A 23,282-nucleotide genomic window follows, 5' to 3' on the forward strand; every position below is an offset into this window, starting at 1 on the left:
TCTGCTTAACTCGGTACTTCGTTTAGTTACGCATTATTGCTATGATTTTGTAACTTTAAAAATTAAACTTTAATCCTCTTTTTTGCATTTGTATGTGTAAAGTAAAGGGTAATGAGTGTGGATCCGGTGGCTTACCTTGAAACGAGTTTTTTGCTGCATATAGTCCAAGACACTACGCATTGCACATCGTTCTATGTTGCCAGATTGTGAGTTATTTTGGAATTATTTTCAGTAGAAACAAATATGTGCTTTTCAGTGTTTTTGTCAATATATACCATTATGATCAGAAAAACGGCGTCGGATTGTCTGGGAAATGACGATTGAGGACATTTCCATAAAATGACAGCGATCTTCATTTCATAGTCATTACTTTGACGCTATTTTTTTTTTTCAATCATGGTACACTTGGTATATTATTTTAATATTTCGCACAACACGTGAAACGTGAACACTTATTATGTATTTTCCAGTCCAATAAAATTCATATAGAAGCCAAAACTCTAGATTCCTATCTAGATTATTATGCTACGTTTAAAAGTTTTTATTAAAATTCAGGATGTGTCCAAATTTTTTTTTTCTCTTTTTTTTTAATTTTTAAATGCTGTAGCTCCATGTCATGTTCATAATAGATTTTTTTAACATTCCATCAAAACTACGGAGGCCTTAAAGAACCTTTTAGCCTCAATAATTAAAATTGTAAATCAATTCAACAACATTAACAATTACCTTGTTTAATTCTGCTTATACATATATTGCATTAATTTTTTTTTTTTGTTTTTTTTTCTATACTTACTTACTACACCTAATTTATGTGATTTTCTTAGCATATATGATTTATAAAACCATATTTTCCTAATGGAAGGATGAATAGGATATGCAAAGATTAAGATATTTTAACATTTTATTTTCCATACCAAGCATAATATAGTATTAAGATGAAGACATAACAAATATTATAAGAAAGATCTTAATAAATCACAAACTAAGTCTTAATTTAGTCTTGTATTTCTATTATTATTATTATTCTTATAAACTAATAAGATCAAAACTCAACCTTCACCATATTGTCAAGATTTGGCATTATAGGAAACAAGAAATTACAGTAAATTAAGAAAAGAATAACAAAGTACACGATATTAAATACTGTAATGTATTTTACGATACAAACCATCTCCCTTCTAAAGATAAAAGATAAAACATAAAGCTTATTTTAGTCTTATCAACACACTCTTCGATAAAATCCACTAACTTGATATCTATGTTGATATTTTTAAGAAATTATGATAAACATTAATTATAATCGAAGTATATTATATTAGTAATATTATATAATAGGTAAAATGTTACCTCTATCTCCGATTGACGTTTATTGTTCTATAATAAGACCCGTCATGGTAGTACTTCAAAACATCAATATATGCATATAATCAAAATATTGTTGCCTGTAAATAACTAGAAATTAAATAACTTGAAAGAAATAAAATAATTCTAATAAGTTTAAACCATTAAGAAAAAATCCGTAAATGATAAATTTTAATTTAATGTAAACATATAAATAAATGTTATTATTAATACAATATTATATAATATAATACTTTCATTTCACAATCTTCATTATTCCTCTTACCTTAATTTTGATATCAAGATAAATCTGAAATTATAGAATTTGTATTATTATTGATTAACACGCCAAAAAATTTTCAACTGCAAATAATTCGAAATAAACTGCAATTTGGCAACATCGACGATGTGCGCTTGGGTAGTATCGATGATCAAAAGCAGCAAATATGGGCTACAAGGTCAGCCACCGGATCCCACACACCTTTACCAAAGTGTTCCTAGTGCTCAATAACATTGTTATTTCGTGTTTCTTTTCTAGACTGAGATAAAATTAAATTTTCAGGGATGGTAAAAAATTGACGTAAAAACTAATTTTACGTGTATAAACTGTATCTTTTTACGAGGTGGTTTTTTTACGTTTTATAAAAACATAATACATAAATAAACGTTAGAACATTGCGTCTACAGATTAGTAAATCTTCTTTAACACATTTAAATGAACATTTTGTAAATTTATATTTATATGGTGTTATTTCAGAGTCTACTATGACACGTTTTTTTCAATAATACTGTATTCTAAATTATTATTGTGTTGTGTGCCCAAAGAATAAAATACTATATAATTAATAAGAAAAATATTAGGTGCTGAAATTGAGGAAAGATGCAGAGATAGAATTAAGAGAACAGTTGAAGAGACAGTCACAGGCCTTCAATGATCATTTGAACGAAGCGATCAAGACGCGTGAAGAAGAAATAGAGAGGATTTTGACCAGGAGATTCGACGAACAATTAGAGGAAGAAAGGTGCAAGTTCAAAATGCAGGTAGCCACTATGGTAGGAAGGTTGCACGGCCTAGACGAATCAATTAAAGGTAAGGGCACACTTAAAAACGGGTTATTTTGATCATATATCGAAGTTTTGGGCGGTATATAGAATGACCTATAACTCCTCTTTTAGTCTCTATGTATTTTAGTTCATTTTTAGTTCAAAAGCAAATTGTATTTTCTGCCATTTTTTGAATGTCATCTGCCGAAATTTTCCTGACGTTGGAGAGACTATAGTGTTTTTTTATCTAAAGATAAACGGGTATTTAACGGACTGAAAATATAAAGGTTTTTTCGCAAAAAATGTAGAAATATTTTTTTTTTTTCTTTAAAATGGTCTGCATATTTTAGAATCATTTTTAGGCCTGTACAGTCTGACAAATGGATCTGAAACAACGGGGCAACGGTGAGGGGATCGCAATTTTCTAAAATCATGACCGATTTCATTCATAAAAATATCCACGAAAGCGTGCGGTGTTTCATAAAAATATATCAGGAATTTTTATAATATTTTCCAGTAAAGTTTATAATATTATTTACTTTAAATGCTCATTATTTTGTTTAGTCATTTGCCAAATATAGTAATATTTGTTAAACGCGTGTACTTATTACAATAAACACAAATCAAGTTAAAGATATAAAACACACAGTAACACCGGCACTGGATTTTTCAATAGTAGTGACTGTTTCTACTATTCCTAGAGAGGGGCATAGAGTTGTGGGTAATGGCGGCAAGACGTGCGACCAATCAGACTGGTTGAATCCGGGATGCCATGATGAATTTTGTCATCGTTGCCAGCTTACCCTAAGCGGACATTATCTTAAGGAAATACTTTACCTTTTATAATAGGCAGAATGAACGAAAACTGTTAATTAGATAAATATACATTATTACAATAAGAACTACGTAAACATATTAGCATATATATAATTATAAAGTGCTGAAATGAACTAAAATATATTCAATTTATAGGTAATATCGAGCAACTTTGCTCTTCTATAATTAAACGTGACAACATCTACTTTTTTTGTCCGAATTCCTTCCGCTGTTTTAGATTCGTTTGTCAGATAATAGGTTTGTTTAAAATATTCTCAGGATATTTACTTACTACATTCTTAATTTAACCTTATTTTGAGAACTGCAAAAGGTAGCGAACATTTGAGAACCACTGAAAAAATATAAACTTTCTTAACACCTCAAATAATTCACCTGTTGTCCAAAAAGTATCGTTATGCATGTTTGTATAATTTAAAATTTGTTTTAGAACTGCAGGTTCATCTAAAGTTTTCTCAGGATTTTTCCTTAACCTTGTACTAATTTTGTGCAACGTTGTCAGTTCGTACATGACGTACGTTTTTAATTATTGCCCTTATTACGTGAAAATGTTGAGAACTGTCGAAAAACTGGAAACATTTTGTTTGGGAGTCGCAAAAAAATGTGGAAATTTTGTATTGTCTCTTGATTTTTCTATTTTAGAAAAAAAAACTTTTTAGAACTGCAGATATGTCTGAAATATGCTCAGACTATTATCTACTTGACCCGTGTAGTTAGAGCGCGCAACGTTGCCACTTCCTACATAACCTTAATTCTTAATTGTCGCTAATAACATTTTGAGAACCGCCGAGAAAAAACCAAACATTTTGATGGTCGCCGAAAAAAATTGTTATATCCGATTTCAAAGGAATCATGATGTATCCATTGTATATTTTAGTAAACTGTTTAGTACTGCAGGTTCATCTGAAATTTTCTCAAAATTTTCTTTAATCGTGTAAATTAATAGTACGTTATATTGCTACTTCCTACATAACCCTACATTTGAAGAACCGCCAAAACAACTGAACATTTTGATAGTCGCTGAAATTAATTTTGACAATTTAAGAGGGTGGCGTAAAAAAACGGCGTCAAAGAAGGCCGGGGAACGACAATCGATGATAATTTTGGCGAGGTCAGTCTCTAGACGTCATTTTCAAAATTGACATAAAACTTCTTCAAAATTAACACTATTCATAGAAAGATTGAAAAAGGACTGTAAATGACATCTAGTGCTTGACCTCGTTAAAATTATCATCGATTGTCATTCCCCAGCTGCCTTGACGCCTTTTTTTTTTATCATACAGTACTATCAGTTAAAAAAATTATATTTAAGGTACACCTTGCATTCCTGTATAATTTAATAAAAAAAATTAAGGTATTCTCTCTTACCACCTGAAATATTATACCTGCTGTCCGAAAGTCATCGCGATGACTTCTTTCCGTCACCTTTTTTTTGTTGTTTTCAAACGTTTTGATGTTCGATTTCGTTTTTGCGATGGGAAATTTTTGGTCTACGTCTATCGAGGTATGCACGCACACTATTTTACTCGCACCGAATAGCTAAATAACTGTTGCCTGGGTAACTCATAGAGAAATTCTTCAGCTAGAAACGATGCGGACGCCTCGTCCAAACAGGCCCAGGTGCTGTGGAGCGCGTGCCAGTCCCTGCTGAGGGCCGTCAGGGCGGGATGCCCGGGTATACCGTGGAAGGACCAGATCAGGCCCTTGGAGCCGGAGATCAATGCTGTTGTGAGAGCCGCAGGTTAGTTTAAGAAAAAATGATTTTAACGGACATAAAACCGTATTTTTAGTAGAAAATACCGTCATCCGGCGGCATGATACAGTTATATCTGTAATTGCTCCGGTGGAAAAAATAATACACAAAACTTGGTAAAATAAGGGCGGTATTTTTGTTTTGAAAGTATACCGCTGAAGGGCGGTATTTTATATATTTAGCAACAACCGCTGTAGTTGAAAGAGTTACCCGTTGTTCGGCGGTATTTTTCCTTGAATTGCCTATACCGCCGGCCCGGCGGCGGTATATAATGCAGTCAGTTTGTTTTTTATTCTCTTGAAATTTATTTGATAAGCATTTATTAAAATTGTAATTATTAATATACAGTTTTGGAATATAAAAAATACCGCCATCCAGCGGCATGATACTCTTACATCTGTTATTGCACCAGTGGAAAATTGAATTAATTTGATAAATTAAAAAATAACACCAAAATTTGGTAAAATAAAGGGCGGTATTTCTGTTTTTTAAAAAAGTATACCGCTGAATGGCTTTTATATATTTTTAGCAACAACCGCTGTACTTGAAAAGAGGGATACCCCCGTTGGTTGGCGGTATTTTTTCCTTGAATTGTCTATACCGCCGGCGGTATATAATTTAGTCAGTTTGTTTTTTATTCTCTTTAAAATTTATTTTTAAGCATTTATTAAAACTGATTATTACTTTGCTGTTTGGAATTTAAAAATAACGTCATCGGGCGGTATGATACTGTTATATCTATAATTGCCCCGGTGAAAATAACGCATTTGGTAAAATAAGGGCGGTATTTCTGTTATTTAAAAAAGTATACCGCTGATCGGCGGTATTTCGTAGAAATGTGTACCGGCGGTAACTTATTTTTATTTTCTTGAAATTTATTTGGAACATTTATAAATTTGGCGGCATGATACTGTTATATCTGTAATTGCCCCGGTGGATAATTGAATTAATTTGTCGCTAACGGTAGGAAAAAATAACTGGTGAGTGATTGTCTATACCGCCGGCGGTATATAATTTAGTCAGTTTCTTTTTTTATTCTCTTGAAATTTATTTTTAAGCCATTTATTAAAATTGTAATTATTAATATGTATGTAGTTTTGGAATACAAAAATACCGTCATCCGGCGGCATGATACTGTTATATCTGTAATTGCCCCGGTGGAAAACTGAATTAATTTGTCGCTAACGGCGCAAAAAATAACACACGGAATTTGGTAAAATAAGGGAGGTGTTTTTATTTATTAAAGTATATTTTTTTTTTTTTTATTTTTTTATCTATTCTGTAACCGCCGTACTAGAAAAATTTGCTTATTTTCGGCGGTATTTTTCGTAAAATGTTTATACCGCCGGCGGTAAATTAGTCAGTTTGTTTTTTATTCTCTTGGGAATTTTAAGCATTTATTATTATTATTAATATGCAGTTTTGGAATACAAAAAAATACCGTCATCCGGCGGCATGATACTGTTATATCTGTAATTGCCCCGGTGGAAAACCGAATTATTTTGTCGCTAACGGCGGAAAAAATAACACGAAAAAAAAAACAAAAAAAAAAAAAATATTTTTTATTTATTAAAAAGTTTTTTTTTTTTATAATTACTTTTTTATATTGCCAAAAACCGCCGTACTAGAAGAATTTGCTTTCGGCGGTATTTTTTTCCGTAAACTGTTGCCACCGCCGGCGATAAATTAGTCAGTTTGTTTTTATTCTCTTGAAATTTATTTTAAGCATTTATTAAAATTGTAATTATTAATATGCACTTTTGGAATATAAAAAAATACCGTCATTCGGCGGCATGATACTGTTATATTTGTAATTGACCCGGTGGAAAACTGAATTAATTTGTCGCTAACGGCGTAAAAAATAACACACGAAATTTGGTAAAAATAATGGCATTTTTTATTTATTAAAAGTATACCGCGAAGGTGAGCGTATTCTTTGTATATTTAGCAACAACCGCCGTACTAGAAGAATTTGCTTCGTTTTTCGGCGGCATTTTTTTCGTCAGTCTATATCGCCGGCGGTAATTTAGTCAGTTATCAGTTTTTAATTCTTTTTTGAAATTTATGTTTGAAAGCGTTTATCAAATCTGTAATTATTAATGTGCAGTTTTGGGATATGAAATGGTCTTTTTCAGCTGAAAACGATGAATTGGTTTGTGTGGTTATCGAAGGCATTCCAAAGGAGGCTAAAGAGAGAGGTGTATATCCTGAGGACGCGCTTAGAGAGAGGTTCTTAAAGGTGGAGAAGGTTGCAAGGACGGTTGACTTAATTCCTGCAGAAGGTATGTATTTTATCTTGTCGTTAGGTATGCAACTGTCATTACACAGAGTCCTAATGATATTCACTCTCTGTATTTGTTTGTCTATTTATTTGAAGCCTGAGCAGCTGTGTTCATCACTTGCATATTTTCTTTCAATCAAAATATTTTAGAAAACAAAAATAAATTAATTATAAATAAATAAACAGTTATTATTTACATCAACAAAACTCACCTTCTTAACAGCATTTAAGGGACATAAAGAGCCATTATTATTGCTTTCTCGTTCAAAATATTCTAATAAGGTTGCGATGAGTTTTTTGCAACGGCTATTAAGCTATATTGTATACTTCGCATTAATGTTCATTTGTGCGAAATTTCATACAAACTTTCATTTCTCATTTTACTTCCAACAGCAACTAATAACTTGTTTTCAGGTGCCGCCTTACCTGTTCATATTTTATCCTACATTCAGTCATTATTACTAATAAAAGCCGCCAGTCCCATACCTAGAGCTGAGCTAAACGATGAAAAAATCGATTTTAGTAAACTATCGACAAATGACATTTTACAAAGAGCAAGGTAAGCGTAAAGATAATAAGTCCCTTGTTATAAAACTAGAAAGGGACTGCAGATAGTCCCTTCTTACATAATAAGAAACACCCTGATTGTAGAATACAGGGTGTTTCAAACCACTAATTTTATACAGGGTGTACATACAATAGTGCGTGGGGTATGTAGAGCTCTAGAATAAAAAAAATTAGGGTTTGTGTGCTACCCAACCCCAAAGTATGTATTAGGATGTATTTCAAAGAATATTTTGAAGTTTACAGGGTGGTTCAAAAAAATTTGAGTGGATCAGGATGATTCTTTTTAAAATATTATAATCTATGCTAATATTATAGTATAAAGGAAACTAGTAGCTTTACTCCTTGTCAAATCCTTTGTTCTTTTTTTGCCACTTTATATGACGTTGTTCTCGCGTCCCGTGACCCCTGACGTAGCTGTATAGTCGTGGTCTATTAACTAGGCAAAGTATAGTCGTGGCTCACTTGTTCACAGATAACATATTTAAGAAAATATGAGTTTGAAAAATAATATTTAATTAATTACATAATATCTCAACTTCTAAAATAAACAAATATATTAAATGTTTATTTGACAATTACTATCAGCTTGCCGATTTACATCCGATGGAAATCTAAAAAACTCAAAGAACAATTTTTTGAATTATTACTACCATTAATAACGCTTTACAGTAAGGCTCTACATTTTGTCAATCCGTCTCTGTGCTGGGACGCAACGTTCGAACCTCGCAGCTCGACGGACGGAATTCAACTGAAACGTCTTGCAATCTGCCGATATTCGACAGATTGTAAAAACTAACAGAAAATATAATAGTTCATAATAAAATAAAATAAAAATTGATCATCGAGTAAAAACTTGCTTGAAAACAGAATATTTTCACATTTCGTGTAAGGTAACAATTCTTCTGTATCTGAAAATCTTCTGATGGGAAGAAATGCGGAAGAAATATATAATGACATATTTTTATATTATTATCCATTTCAGAGATTTTTTAACTTTTTTTGATTTAAAACAAATTTAATTTTCTGTAGATAACTGGATTCGGCATAAAATTTTGCATATAATACACTGTCTTTATTTGAAGCACACTGCGGTGTTGCCATTCTATTTTTATTTACTAAAACATTGGTTAAAAACATTATATACGAAAAGTGGTAAAAAACTAGAGTGAATATAACTTTATTAATTACTTAGCTATGTTTTCTTAAACATGAAGGATACCAGAATAAATTCGTGTTGAAAAATTTACTTTACCGTATACAGGGGTATTTTTATGGCGTCACCAAAATCGTAATATTTAAAAATGTATCTCATTTTTTTTAAATGCAACACCTTGTATATTATTTTCTTTTTTTTTTTTTTTTTTTTTGAACATTTTTGTATTTAAGTGTTTTTCCAAACTAACTTTACCATAACTTTTTTGTGACACTCTGTATATAACAAAATATTTTAGGATACGCCCCTTTATAAACCTTGAAATACGAATAAAACTTTTTTCACATCTTCGACAACGACGACGATATTGGACTTTGTCGCACTTAACTAGGTCCACCCTGTATATTTACGGTGGTTTAAGGCTAGGTGTAGCACTTTTCTACCCTCACATATAAACTCAACATTTTGTCTATAATATTTTTGGAATATTGTTATATTACGACCACATAAAATAAAAAAAAAACATAAAAATACAGTACACTAAATTTATAATATTATGCTATTATGAAATTCTTTCAATTAAAAATATGAATAATTTGCGGAGACTTTAGATATACAAAATATTTACTCTAAAATTGTTCAAAAACCAATTTATATATAAATTATCTCGTAAATTATTATTGGAATAAAAATACTAAAAAAAAAAAAAAAAAAAAAATATTTTCATATACGCATATTAGAGACAACCTGTATATCTAAGAAAAAATTAAAATCTGCCACATGCTAAAAATAATATTTAATTAAGTACATAATATCTCAGCTTCTAAAATAAACAAATATAATTAAATGTTTATTGACAATTATACTATCGATTTGCCGATTTACATCGATGGAAATCTAAAATTTTCAATTCATCCGCAGCTCGACGGACGGAATTCAACTGAAACGTCTTGCAATCTGCCGATATTCGACAGATTGCAAAAACAGGCAGAAAATATTTGCGAGAGTGCAACTACTCTTTTCCTTGCTAATATATAAATCCTTAAGTGACTGACTCACTGATTAATCACGATCCTGCTCGAGCCACTCAGCAAAACAAATTTTGGCATACAGGTTGATTCTAGGGTGTAGAGGTTCGATAAGAAGGATTTTTCGAAATTCCAGTTCAAAGGGGTGAAACCACCCTCAAATATTAGGTATTTTTTATTTTAAAACCATTGAGTTTTTCGGAAAAATTCTTGAACACGTATATTTTATTTTGTTGTTTTACATATTTTACTCCATCTAATAAAAATAATATACAGGGTATTCCATTTTAAAATACAAAGAAAATGATTCTATATTTTACAATGTTTGGCATAAATTTGAACACTCTGTATGGTTTAAGATTATTTACAGCAAGTAATTACAGACCAACTATATTAAACACCTAATGTAGTTTTTGATTTCAGGTTATTTCTTTTATTTTTTAATATTATTTTTTTAAGAAGGCTGGAAAATATATATATTTATTTATTTCTTTATTAATATCCAAATTAAAAAATTATCCAAACCAAACCAAGCCACCCTGTAGAAGTTAAAATATTTTTCCAGATATAATCTAATACATATTTTAGGTTTGCACTTATACAAAATTAATAAAAAAAAGTTTTTTATTTATTATAGAGCTACACACATGCCCGACGCACCGTTGCCGAATTGTGTATATTTTCCTTTTTTCTCAGGTATTGGCTGGACAGAGGTGACTTTGCCCAGGCCCTCAAATACATGAACCTCCTCAAAGGTGCGCCGAGGTGCGTGGCCAGACAATGGATGAACGAAACGAGGATATTGCTGGAAACTCAGCAGGCGGCAAACACCCTAATGGCGCACGCGGCCTCCAGCGGACTGATGTATTTATAAACGAACCTAACCTCACTTTAGTTTGGAACATAATTTAATTTTGTTGTACCTATGTCTACAGCGGAAACTGACGAGCAACGTGGCTAATTTATATCGTAATTCTTTAAACAGATCAATGATTTCCAATTATTACTCAGATATCAGATGAAAAGGATAAAAACAAATAAGTAACTCTGGACATGGATTTTTTCTGTCAAATGTTTCTTGTCATTGTTTCAACATCGTTTTATCTGGTTGTATGGTGTTTCTTCTGTATCAAGGAGTTTTAGATCAAGTTTTCTACTTAAATTTGAAAGATACAGTTGAACTTGTAAGAATATATTTTGTTTTTAATAAACACGTCTGTTGATTTTAATGTGTGTTTTTTACATATGGTTGGCAGGTTACTACACACACCGGAAAAGCCTAGAGATATTACAATTTTATCCAGCAATCGTCAGTAATTTTATTATTTGCATTTCTGATATAATATAATTAAAATAAACAAATAGTTTACAGGACGTATTGGAAATAAAAATGAAATTTACCGAATTTTTTCAAATTTACCTTGATTTTATTGAACTCAAAAAACACACATTTTTTTTATTCTAAATTGTGATTAAAAAATATAAAACCATTACATAATTAAGGGTATGGCCTCCTCTGCTGTTCATTACAGCCCTACATCGTCTCTCCATGCTCCTGATCAGGTTGTCGATCTCTTCTTGAGGTACAGTCTGCCACGCTGCATTCACGGCCGAACCAGATCCCTACGAGTTTCACGAGGCATGCCCATTCTCAAAATTCTTCTTTGGACCGCGTCATACGTGCTCGATGGGGTTGAGGTCAGGAGATTGTGCCGGCCAGGGTAAGATGTTTAATTGATGAGCATTGGTAAACTCACTTACCACTCTGGCTGTATGAGGCCGTGCATTGTCATGCATGAGAATGAAGTTTCTCCCAAAATCATTGGCATATGGTAACACGACAGGCTCAAGAATTAAATCACGATATGTGATTCCTGTTAGAAACCTTTAAAGAAAAACGAGATAGGTTTTTCGGCCTAACTGGACTCCTCCCCAGACCATAACTGTTCCACCTTGATAAGGGTGCACTTCCTGAACATGATCCAACCGAATAAGATTTCCCGGTTCTCTCCATACCCTAAGCCTTCTCGAATCCGGATGAATTCCGAAGCGTGAGTCATCCGTGAAGAGAACATTGGCCCATTGTTCATTCGACCACTGAACATGATCTTGAGCCCACAAATATCGTACCTCTCGATTTCCGCTCGTTAAGGGTTGAGCTCTCCAGGGGCGTCTGCTTTTTAAGTTGACCTCTCTTAATCTATTGCGAACAGTGTCAGGACTACGGTTACATTATGTGTTTCCTGGAGAATTAAACTAAGCTCTGGTGCTGTAAGAGTCGGTCGGCGTCGAGCATTTAATTGTAAAATATGATCTTGCTGAGGGGTAGTAATGCGATGTCGCCATGTGTGCCTTTCAGCAACGTCACCACTTTCACGGTAGCGTGTACTTAATCGCGATATTACACTTTGCCTTGTATTTAATGCTCTAGCGATTTGGCGCATTCCAGCTTCGAGCATACCCATGGCCCTAAGCATTTCGTCTCTGTTAAGATGTCTACGCTCCATAATGTCGTTTAATACTAAACAGAGTTATTTGAATGAGTTCTGGCCAATTATCATAAAAACATAGCCCAGTACAGATTAAATTCGAGCAATTAATGCTAGGTGCTTTTTATACATTTGACAAAAAATGCACAAACACTTTTGCAAATATCCGAAATTTAGAAGTAGCTAGTGTGACTACTTCGTTTCAATCGAAGTAGAAAGAATCGGCCTACAAATATGTGGTTGTTTATTCAAAACATTTATTTTTAACTTTAATAAAATGATATCCCTAGATTCCCTAGTCAGATATGTCGACAATCATGTCGAAAATGTCAAGTATGTGGACAATGTCATATTGAGAATATCAATAATGCCATGTCGAGTATGTGGACAATATCATGTTAAGAATGTAGGGTATGTCCAAGAACGGTAAACTAATAGGATTGCTCATCCTCATAAGACGTACGTTCGCCTCTTCCCGCGCTTCAGCAGACAGTTGTGACGTCATTGTAGTCCTTGTCATGATAGTCTGTATTATTGGTTGCCTATAGTAAACGTATAAAAATAACAGCTGAGAAATTTTGAGTTAATTATTTTGTCGATTTTAAATGTGAAAAAGGTGTTTTAAAGTTTTTAGAGTTATAGAATATATAAATACGTTCATTTTGTGTTGTAGATTGTGATAAAGTGCGAAGATATTGTTTATTAATTATTTTAAAGCAAAATATGGAAGTACTCTAAAAAGAATGCCTGCAGAAGGTGATGCTGGGAACTGCTGTTCTTAAAAATGCATTATCCGAGTATTTAATACGATTTATACAGTTAATTTTCTATATTGCATACATATAATGTGTTTAAATAAATAAATTAAATAATGAATGTTTTGCATACGGCAACCAATAATACACACACTGTCATGACAAGGACTACAATAACGTCACAAAACGAGGAGTTTTCGCATGCACCTGGGCACAGGGTTCGGAAAACTACATGTTACTTTTAAAAACTACATAAACTACATTACATGTAGTTAATGTAGTTTATGTAGAGGGTGTAGTTTATGTAACCTATGTATGTAACTTCAAAGGTCAAAGGTTTGAGGTGAGGTTATAATAAGTTAAAGCTTTAAAAACACATAATGTATTTAAGAAAACAGAAGAAATATCGCTTTAAATATAATATTTACATCATATTATCTCTATTACACATCATACAAAGGAAAATTATTCATAATATCAATACATAGTTTATTAATGTAGTTTTCATGTAGTTAATGAACGGGAAAAGACGTAGTTTTTGAAGAAAAACTACACGTAGTTAATCAGGTAAATTACGTCTTAGTTAACTACTTCCGAACCCTGCCTGGGCAGACACTTTCGGCTGAACGAGCAGTCCTATTAGGTTAACTGTTCTCGGGGTATGTCGACAATATTATGTCGAGAAAGTCGACAGGATCAAGGTTTTCCATTTTGTTTTCGTTTTGTTTGCATTTTGTTGCTGATTTGCTGCATTTGTTGCATCTTGGTGAACATCCCAAGGCGCAACTTTGTCCCAATTTTACCATCTTCGTATTTTTTACGGTTTCTGAGATACCAATGCTCGTACCTCGAATTTGTAGCACCCTGTATAGGCGTTTACGAAAAATGTTACATTTTACTACAGTTTTGATACCGTATGATTGAATAAAAACGGCGTTAGCGATGGCTATGAAAAATGACAATCGATGACATTTCCCTTATAAATTTACATATAAAATGACAGCGAGCCTCATTTCATAGCCATTGCTGACGCCGTTTTTATTCGATCATACGGTAGATTATATTTAGCTTGGATATATTATCTTTATTTCAGTAGTATACGTGAAGTTTTTAAAAGAGTTTATTTCTTTCTACATACATTTTCTTATAAACGTAAAAACTGGCAACCCTGTATGTCGCTTTTTATTTTGTCTCTCTGTCTGTCGACCGGTTAATTTTTTCGATCTTGTGTCGATCATGCTTAGGGGTGAAATTTAATAAGCATTTGTTAGGATTTAGGAATTTAGGATCAGGTGTATTCTTAGTTATCAGGCTTATAGATCAGGTGTATTCTTATTTTGTCAAGACCACAACATGACAATTACAAGCACTCTATTTAAGTTGCCTAAAAGAAGATTATATACCTGGAGATCCCCTCAAGACAGTGGCATCAGAATAGTTCGAAACCAGATAGATTTTTCCAGGCGCAGATATTAATTCCGATCATAATCCTGTTGTTGCAAATATAAGACTAAAATTAAAATTTACTGGAAAAAAACATTCATATAAAAAAATAGACATCAAGATGTTGAAAAACGAAGACGTAAAAAACAGAGTAGCCCAAGAAGTTAATGATGCTTTGAGAAACAGCGAAGAAGATATAAACTCTACCTGGAACGCATTAAAAACACCCTTAGTTAAAGCCACACAAACACATTTAACTGGCCTAAAAACAAAGAAGAAACAATGGACGAAATTTTCCAACTTATGGACCAGCGCAGAGAACACAAAGGTCGAGATGCTATAGCGTATAAACGTTGCAATAAGGAAATTAATAAAGCAATAATCACAGCTAAAGAAAAGTGGATTTCAGAGAAGTGCGTGGAATTAGAGGACTTACAAAAGAAACACGACTCATTTACATTACACAAAAAAATAAAAGAATTAACTGGACCAGCACAACGTTTTTGTCCTCTAACAATTATTAATTCAGATGGTACACTGTGTTCAACCGTACAAGAAAAAATACAAGTATGGGAACAACACATGAAAGAACTTTATAATGACTATAGAGAAGAACCAACAGTAAGACCAACGGTTGATCAGGGACTAGAAATTCTCAATAGTGAAGTATTGCAGGCAATTAAACAACTTAAAAACAACAAAAGTCCAGGCCCTGACAATATATATCCAGAAATACTTAAATTAATATCAGAAGAGAACGTAGATATACTGACTAGGCTTTTTAACAAGATCTATGATAGAGGAAAAGTACCTGATGACTGGCTCCACTCAACTTTTGTATCGCTTCCGAAAAAACCATCAGCTCGACATCTCAGTGACTACAGACTTATTAGTTTAATGAGTCACGCACTGAAAGTGTTACTTAAAATAATACATAACAGAATTTATAAGAAGTGTGAGCAAGAAAGCGGCATGAACAGTTTGGGTTTAAGAGTGGATTGGAAACACGAGAGGCCTTATTCTGTTTACAATTGATGGCGCAGAAAGTGTACAGACCAACAAAAATCAATGTATGTGTGTTTCGTAGATTTCGAAAAAGCATTCGATAGAGTCAAACATACGAGACTTATCGAAATGTTGTATGAGTTGGGAGTTGAAAGCAAAGATGTAACACTTCTGAAAAAAATATATATTGGCAACAAACAGCCCACATGAAAATCGAAAATGACAATTCCAATCCAGTCAATATACAGAGATGAGTAAGACAGGGATGTGTGCTGTCTCCTTCGTTATTTAATGTTTATTCTGAGGCGATTTTTCGGGAAGCTTTCTCATCAACAGATTGCGGTATTAAAGTCAACGGCGAAGTCATTAACAACATTAGATTTGCCGATGATACAGTTCTTATTGCCGATTCTGATACTGGTCTCCAGAGTTTAGTGGAACGACTTGAAGGCTCCTGTAAGAAATACGGGATGAAGATCAATTCTCTTAAAACTAAGGTCATAATATTTGGAAGAACCAAAATGTACCAATTCCTATTAAAATAGAGGGCAATACCTTAGAACAGGTCTACAAGTTCAAATATTTGGGGTCTGGGATAGTTAACACCTTAACAACGACGTGGAAATAAAAACCAGAATAGAACAAGCGAGAAATGCATTTTTAAAAATGAAGAACGTCTTCCAGAACCCCAGATTGGACCTAGAGTTGAGAACTAGGCTCGTTAAGTGTTATGTTTGGTCAATCCTATTATACGGAGCAGAAACATGGACACTGAAAGTTCAAGAGATGAATCGTTCGAAACATGGATATATCGAAGAATGCTTAAAATTCCATGGACAGCCCATATCACAAATACCGAAGTCTACAACAGAATAGGCAGAGAGAGAGAGAGAATTGCTCAATATAATAAAAATAAGAAAAACATCATACTTAGGGCATATATTGAGAAATGAAAAATACCATGTCTTACAATTGGTAGTTAAGGGTAAGATTGAAGGAAAGAGAGGTCTCGGCAGGAAGAAACTATCTTGGTTGAGAAACATTAGAAACTGGGCTCACCTAACTTTTGAAGAACTTATAAGGAAAGCCGAGAATCGTGAAGATTTTGCCAATGTGATCGCCAACCTCCACGAAAGAGACGGCACGTGAAGAAGAAGAAGTATTCTTAGTTGCCTAACTACCGGCGCCATAACTAAGTATTAATCGATTTTTTATATCCCCCTGTATTTTAAATGTTTTTTGTTTAATATACTATTTGAAAACCCCTCGTACACAAAACAAATTATATCACGAGAAACATAATAATTTTAACAATACTAAAACTAGCTTTGCAAATATTTAATAACATTGACCTCACATTGAGCAGTTATTACTTTATTATTTAAGACACGCAGGTACAAATACCAGTTTGCTTTTCTCAGAAATCCCACAAATTTCTACTTTCTATAAATCCTCTCTAGCTCTAGACGCGACATTTTATCCTCTTATCAAGAAAAAATATCTTACTTTACACAGAGATAAAAATAAAACACTTTTAAATATTTTTTTTCTTAAGTGTAATTACACATTACAACATTGCAATTAAGATTTGTTTGTTTATCCTTGCTAAAACTATATAATGAGCTCACAGATACCCATAACCTGTACCAGAGTGTTTAGTAGTGTTGTAAAAGTGATTAGAACGGATTCAATAAGGAGTTTTAGCGTTTCAACAAGGAAAAACATGAGATACGTTCAGTACAGGTTAAAAACTGGAGGACAACAGCATTTGGGGGCCCAAATAGCACCAGGAGGTGATATTATCGATATCAGTTCCGTGGATTCGACTATACCTAACAATTTGGTGGATTTTTTGAAGGCTGGAGAGTCTACGTATGCTAAATCAAAGAGGTAAAAGCTATCATTTTATTTTTATTGATATTACATCTAAATAATTTAAAAATAAATAATAAATTTGCATGTTATTGAAAAATCACATGGTTAGGTTTAGGGATGGCGAGAATATATCGATATAATTAGGTATCGATATTTTGCAGTATGCAACCAGTAAAACTGCATTTTTTTAGAAAAAGTACACGGATCCAAACAAAATTAAATAAACCTTTCTCGATTTGAATCGATCAATTTCTACTGTATCGTGTTAACTACTGGTTAAAATGCTTTTACAGTGTTACGCCTAACTTACTTGTGACCGTTTATACAAATTTTAGGTCCAGTTACTGTTTTCTGTGATGTACAAATGAACTTTATGGGTTTAAGAACAAAATTCCTACTATTCTTTACACTATGCATTCTGCAATATAGGTTTTGTGTCTTTTTAAGATACTCTACTAAGAATGATTTGTTTTCACAATTCTTCAGTTTATCATATTTGGCGTTGAAGCTTTTGACAGTGACAGTTACAAGTAGCTCTTTACTCTTTATTTGAAGTTTTCCGTCAAATATTAAAACTACAATATAAAAAAGAGTTTTAAATCCTTACAAAAATTGTTTTTGTCTGTATATTTATTATGATAAGTACATAACAACTACAATATAAGGATTTAATGTATTTATACTGTACCGTTATAAAGTTTTTATGTGCTGGGAATATTCCAAGTTATAACAAAGTCACAATTCATATTTTAGCAGTAAAATTTTGCAATATAAATTGCTGAAATAAATACTATAATCTCGGATTTTATGAATAATAAACTAAACAATATATTTTTACTTTATTTACAGTTGTATGAGATGAAATAATGTAATATATCGATAAATTTCGAATTTCGCAGGAATATGTTGAAAATCAAGCAACAGCAACGTACAGAGAGTAGTTAGAGTGAGATAAAATAATCTGAACCACCCTAGGCTAGAAAAGGAACGATATACTCCAAAATTTATTGATTTTTAAATTAGGGACTTGTTGCACTGCATTTCTAAATAATTTACAACGTAAATTAATGGTTTATTTGTTTTTTATTAAGATTTATGACAGATAAATGGAATTACCTTAAAAGCCCCGTTCTCAGAACTGCGTCGTGTCGACAGCGACACTGACTGACACTTCAAACGACCAATGGGAGCTGTACTAAATTTAAAATTGACAGCTGTTTGAATTTTGTACAAATCTGATTGGTTCTTTTGTCGTGTCGCTGGCGACAGTCGCAGTTCTGAGAACGGGGCTTAAAGCCCCGTTCTCAGAACGACGTCGTGTCGCGGGCGACACAGTTTGACATTTCAAACAACCAATGAGAACTGTACTAAATTTAAAATTGACAGTTGTTTGAATTTTGTACAAATCTCATTGGTGCTTTTGAAGTGTCGCTTGCGACAGTCGCAGTTCTGAGAACGGGGGACTTAATTTACAATGTTTACTTAAAAAATTTCTTTTATGAAAATGTAAATTTAATTGTGAAACGCTTTTAAGCTTTTTTACGTGGATGCTATTATACAGGGCGAGTCTTAAATAAGTGCAAATATTTTCAGGGCTGGTAGATCTCGATAAATGAAACATATTTTCTCTTTACCAAGTTTTTCAAATAACGCCAAAATGACTGAGATATTTTACTTTGAAATTTAAAAAAAAAAGATTTTTTGCATACATTTTGAGAATCACTGGATCTTTTCTGTGTTTTCTTTCTTGTAAATTTAATCTACTAACTATGTTTGAAAAAAGTTCCAATTTTTTTCAAAAAATTGCAAATTTTCAAAGAAGTGTTTATTATAGTCGTGTTTCTGGGGTCGAAATATACCAACGCTAAAATATTTGCATTAATTTAAGACTTACCCTGTATAATGACGTGCTAATATTTAAGGTGTTGATGCTATTCTAAGAAAAAACTTTATATGAATGTATGTATATACAGAGGATGGTAACATTTTCAAAAAAGACACTTTTTTTTCGTAATAACTCTGATATTATTATACCGTATGATCGAAAAAAAATCAGCGTCCAATTGGCTTGAAAATAAACATCATTCCACATATACAATTTTAAATATAAAATGACAGCGATCTTCATTTGAAAATCGTTATTTCCAAGTCAACTGGACGACGTTTTTTCGATAATACGGTATTAGAAAGTATCATTATACAACAACCTGTACAATTTTAATGACAAAATTAAAATTTATGGTTTTATAACGAAAATTTATGTTTTCTAGGATATTAGGTGAAAGCAAATCGGTGACAGCACTGTCAAATGCTGTCTTGCTGCCACCTATTACCAACCCTGATAAAGTAGCATGTGTAGGACTGAACTACTCTGGACATTGTGATGAACAGAATATTCCATACCCTACAGAGCCGATGTTCTTTAATAAATTCCCTTCAGTCATCGTAGGACCTAACGATAACGTAGTTTTACCTTCAATAACCAACGTAAGTAATACTAGGTCACCTAGTAAAAATACAGGGTGGTCCGAACTGTATTCTGGAAACTTCGGCAGTATATTTTACAGATAAAAATAAGTAAAAAAGTTCGTATAAATGTATGTCCAAAAATGCTTAGTTTCGGAGATACAGGGCGTAGAAATTTCGTTTTTACTTCGATTTTTTCCAAATAATTTCTGAAGTAACGTCAATATTTGGATAAAAATTGGTGTCCGGAAGTTTTTTGACATGAGAAATTTGATTTTGATGTCAATATGTTTCCTACTTGTAGAGGGCACCACCTATAGTACACGCCACGAATGTTTGGGAGTGATTCATCGGTCGCTACCACGTGAACTAATCTGTTCAAGGTCACATAAAACTTAATTCCAGTGCCGTGGTGTTTCAAGTCATATAATAATCAATATATAATCTGTTGTTTATGTTTTTGTGCATGAAATTTTAAATTTATTATTATTGATGAATACTATAAAAATATTTATTTAGTCTGTAGATTGGGAAGTCGAACTTGCTGTAGTCATTGGCAGAACTGCCAAAGCCATCAGAGAGGACCAAGCTCAAGACTACATATTCGGATACACGGTGGCCCAAGATATTAGTGCTAGGGACTGGCAGAAGAAAAGGAACCACGGGCAGTTTTTGCTGGGCAAAACTATGGATACTTTCTGCCCTCTAGGTCCTGCAGTCGTCACCAAATCCAAGGTGGATCCTAAGAATTTAGCTATAAAGAGTTGGGTGAATGGTGTGTTGAAACAGAACGCTAATACATCAGAATTGATCTTTAAAATCGATTTTCTGGTCTCGTATTTATCACAGTAAGTTTATTTTGATTCAAAACTAATATACAGTTTACTAAAAATTGTATTAATCAATAATAAATATTTAAAAAGTAAAAATAAATATGTAAAAATTAAAAAAAAACGATTAAAAAAAGTCGCCTTGACTAGGATTCGAACCTGCCTTACTACGGCTCCAACGTCATAGCAGCGTAAAGTCCTAACGCTTTAACCACGCGGCCACCGAGGACTTGATTCTATGTAAAATTCTTACTTAAAAGATAATGTTTAGTGAAAGTACTTTTTTATTTATAAACATTTATTTAATTCTGTTTTTAGTATTTGTTCTTATAGCGGCAACATAGATATATTATCTGTAAAAATTTCAACTGTCTAGCTATAACGGTTCATATGATAGAGCTTTGTGACAGACGGATGGACGGACAGCGAAGTCTTTAGTAATAGGAGGGTTACCGTTTTTACCCTTTGGGTACGGAACCCTAAAAACAAACCGAAGATGCTACCCTCTACACTCTACACTATATCGTTTGAATAAAAATGGTATTTATGCCTGGTCGACGGAAAGAGGACTCTAGGGTGGGAATCCTTGACAGTTCTGTTTGACGATTCATTTGACACATTTGAATTTGATTTGAAATTTTGTGGATTTGTCAGTCTTAGTAAATATAGAAGGAAATTGTAGTAGAACTTAAATTAACAGTGACACTATTGCGATTTATCGAAAAAGACTGTAAAATAGTTGGTTGTGTAGCGTGCGGTAGATCTCGGTCAAAAATCGAGGGAAATAATAGTCTAAGAGAGCAACGTTTTCGAGAAAGTATTTTAAGACGTCTGGCTCTTTGATATATCTTTCACTATGCTCTGTGGAACAGCATGCGGCCCGTCTGGCTGCCGATACCCGTTGCGTTCACTACTGCGCATCGGAAGAAGATCCTATATTGTTTATTAATTTAGTCCTATTAATTCTAGTATTGAATATAAATCGAACATGTCTCTATAGCGCAGTGCGTAGAGTTTCCGACCACGAACCGATGATTCAGAGTTCGAATGCGGGTCAGGTTAAATACTTTTTTATTTTATTTTCGTTTATATTCTGATAGTAAAGTATTAAATATTTGTTTTTTTAATTACCAGAATTTTTTAATACTTTACTATCAGAATATAAACGAAAATAAAATAAAAAAGTATTTAACCTGACCCGCATTCGAACTCTGAATCATCGGTTCGTGGTCGGAAACTCTACGCACTGCGCTATGGAGACATGTTCGATTTATATTCAATACTAGAATTTAAAGGACTAATAAAAATATAGGATCTTCTCTCAATGCGCAGTAGGGAACGCAACGTTTACGGGCAGCTAGACGGGCCGCATGCTGTTCTAGAGAGCATAGTAAAAGATATACCAAAGAGCTAGACGTCTTAAAATACTTGTTTTTCCGGCGTTGCTAGCTCTCGTACTATAATGGAGTAACTTTTCGCTAGTAAGTGACTATATAATACACATACGTGTAGTAAACCGATCATTTGTGAAATTTACTTAAAATTAACTAATTATATATTTTTTCTTGCATTTTTGCTTTTATGTACTTGTCAAAGATTATATAGATATCAAAGAATTTAGATACGTCAATTTGACTTACTTGCTTCAGTAGCGTATCGTATGTTTGTATTAATAAATAATTATTATAACTTATCTATTTTTATTAAAATTGTATATTTTTATGACAATTTTAATAACTACCAACATTTATTGACAACGTAAAATAAAACAACAAATTATTGAGTCTACCCTACATCATATTTTTACAAGTTTTGAATAAAATTAGAACGGCACTGATAAACCGAAATTTAAGTCGGCCCTTTTAGGACCCCATCGAGGTCGATCTGAGATTTTTAAAATGCTTTTTCCTTAATCTTTTTATTCAAAGGCTATATCTTTTTTTTCAGAATAGTGACACTATATCCAGGTGACATTATATTGACTGGCACGCCCTCTGGTGTTGGGATGCACAGAAATCCTCCAGAATTTCTTAAAAGCGGTGACGTCCTAGAGAGTGAAATTGAAGGAATTGGCAAACTAAGAAACGAAATTGTTTAATGAAATAAATGTATTTTCTTTTTATTTTAACCAGCCAGAAAGCAATATGTTGATGTAAGAAAAATAATACGCATTTAACTGTATTTTATATTTTGTATTGAATTTTATTTTCTTTTATTTGTATGATACCGTGTATTGTGTACAATAAATTTATATAATTTAACTCAAAATTGACTTATTTCTGTTCATACCGGGTGTTGCATCGTTGAGCGGGACATAGGAAATCCCATGTAAATTTTAATGGGGTTAATTATTGGCTTCCCTAATTATTTTAGAGAATAATTCTATTTAGGTTTATTGAAGAACACTAAAACCCACAT

At 32.7% G+C, this 23,282-nt stretch overlaps 2 protein-coding genes across 2 annotated transcripts in view; both read left to right on the forward strand.

Moving 5' to 3' along the window:
- LOC115888632 (MICOS complex subunit Mic60-like) overlaps positions 1-10,910 on the forward strand; it is a 12,143-nt gene extending 1,233 nt beyond the window's left edge. The window contains exons 2-6 of the mRNA XM_030908401.1: positions 2,203-2,431; positions 4,802-4,960; positions 7,108-7,254; positions 7,668-7,812; positions 10,698-10,910. Of these exons, the coding sequence (XP_030764261.1) occupies positions 2,203-2,431; positions 4,802-4,960; positions 7,108-7,254; positions 7,668-7,812; positions 10,698-10,875 (858 nt within the window). The 3' untranslated portion in view covers positions 10,876-10,910. The remainder of the gene's footprint in view (positions 1-2,202; positions 2,432-4,801; positions 4,961-7,107; positions 7,255-7,667; positions 7,813-10,697) is intronic.
- A 6,078-nt stretch (positions 10,911-16,988) lies between these two features.
- On the forward strand, positions 16,989-23,133 carry LOC115888627 (fumarylacetoacetate hydrolase domain-containing protein 2-like). The gene is made up of 4 exons (XM_030908395.1): positions 16,989-17,583; positions 19,839-20,055; positions 20,554-20,882; positions 22,812-23,133. The coding sequence occupies exons 1-4, from the start codon at positions 17,312-17,314 to the stop codon at positions 22,960-22,962; spliced, it is 969 nt and encodes a 322-aa protein (XP_030764255.1). The 5' UTR covers positions 16,989-17,311; the 3' UTR covers positions 22,963-23,133.
- The last annotated feature ends 149 nt before the right edge of the window (positions 23,134-23,282 follow it).

Source organism: Sitophilus oryzae, unplaced genomic scaffold (genome assembly GCF_002938485.1).
Source record: "Sitophilus oryzae breed Bouriz unplaced genomic scaffold, Soryzae_2.0 scaffold_803_pilon_pilon, whole genome shotgun sequence".
NCBI lineage: Eukaryota > Metazoa > Arthropoda > Insecta > Coleoptera > Curculionidae > Sitophilus > Sitophilus oryzae.

Coding starts and splice junctions, on each gene's coding strand:
- LOC115888627 (XM_030908395.1), top strand. CDS start 17,312: ATGAGCTCACAGATACCCATAACCTGTACCAGAGTGTTTAGTAGTGTT. Junction 17,584..19,838: donor ACGTATGCTAAATCAAAGAG/GTAAAAGCTATC, acceptor TATGTTTTCTAG/GATATTAGGTGAAAGCAAAT. Junction 20,883..22,811: donor CTGGTCTCGTATTTATCACA/GTAAGTTTATTT, acceptor CTTTTTTTTCAG/AATAGTGACACTATATCCAG.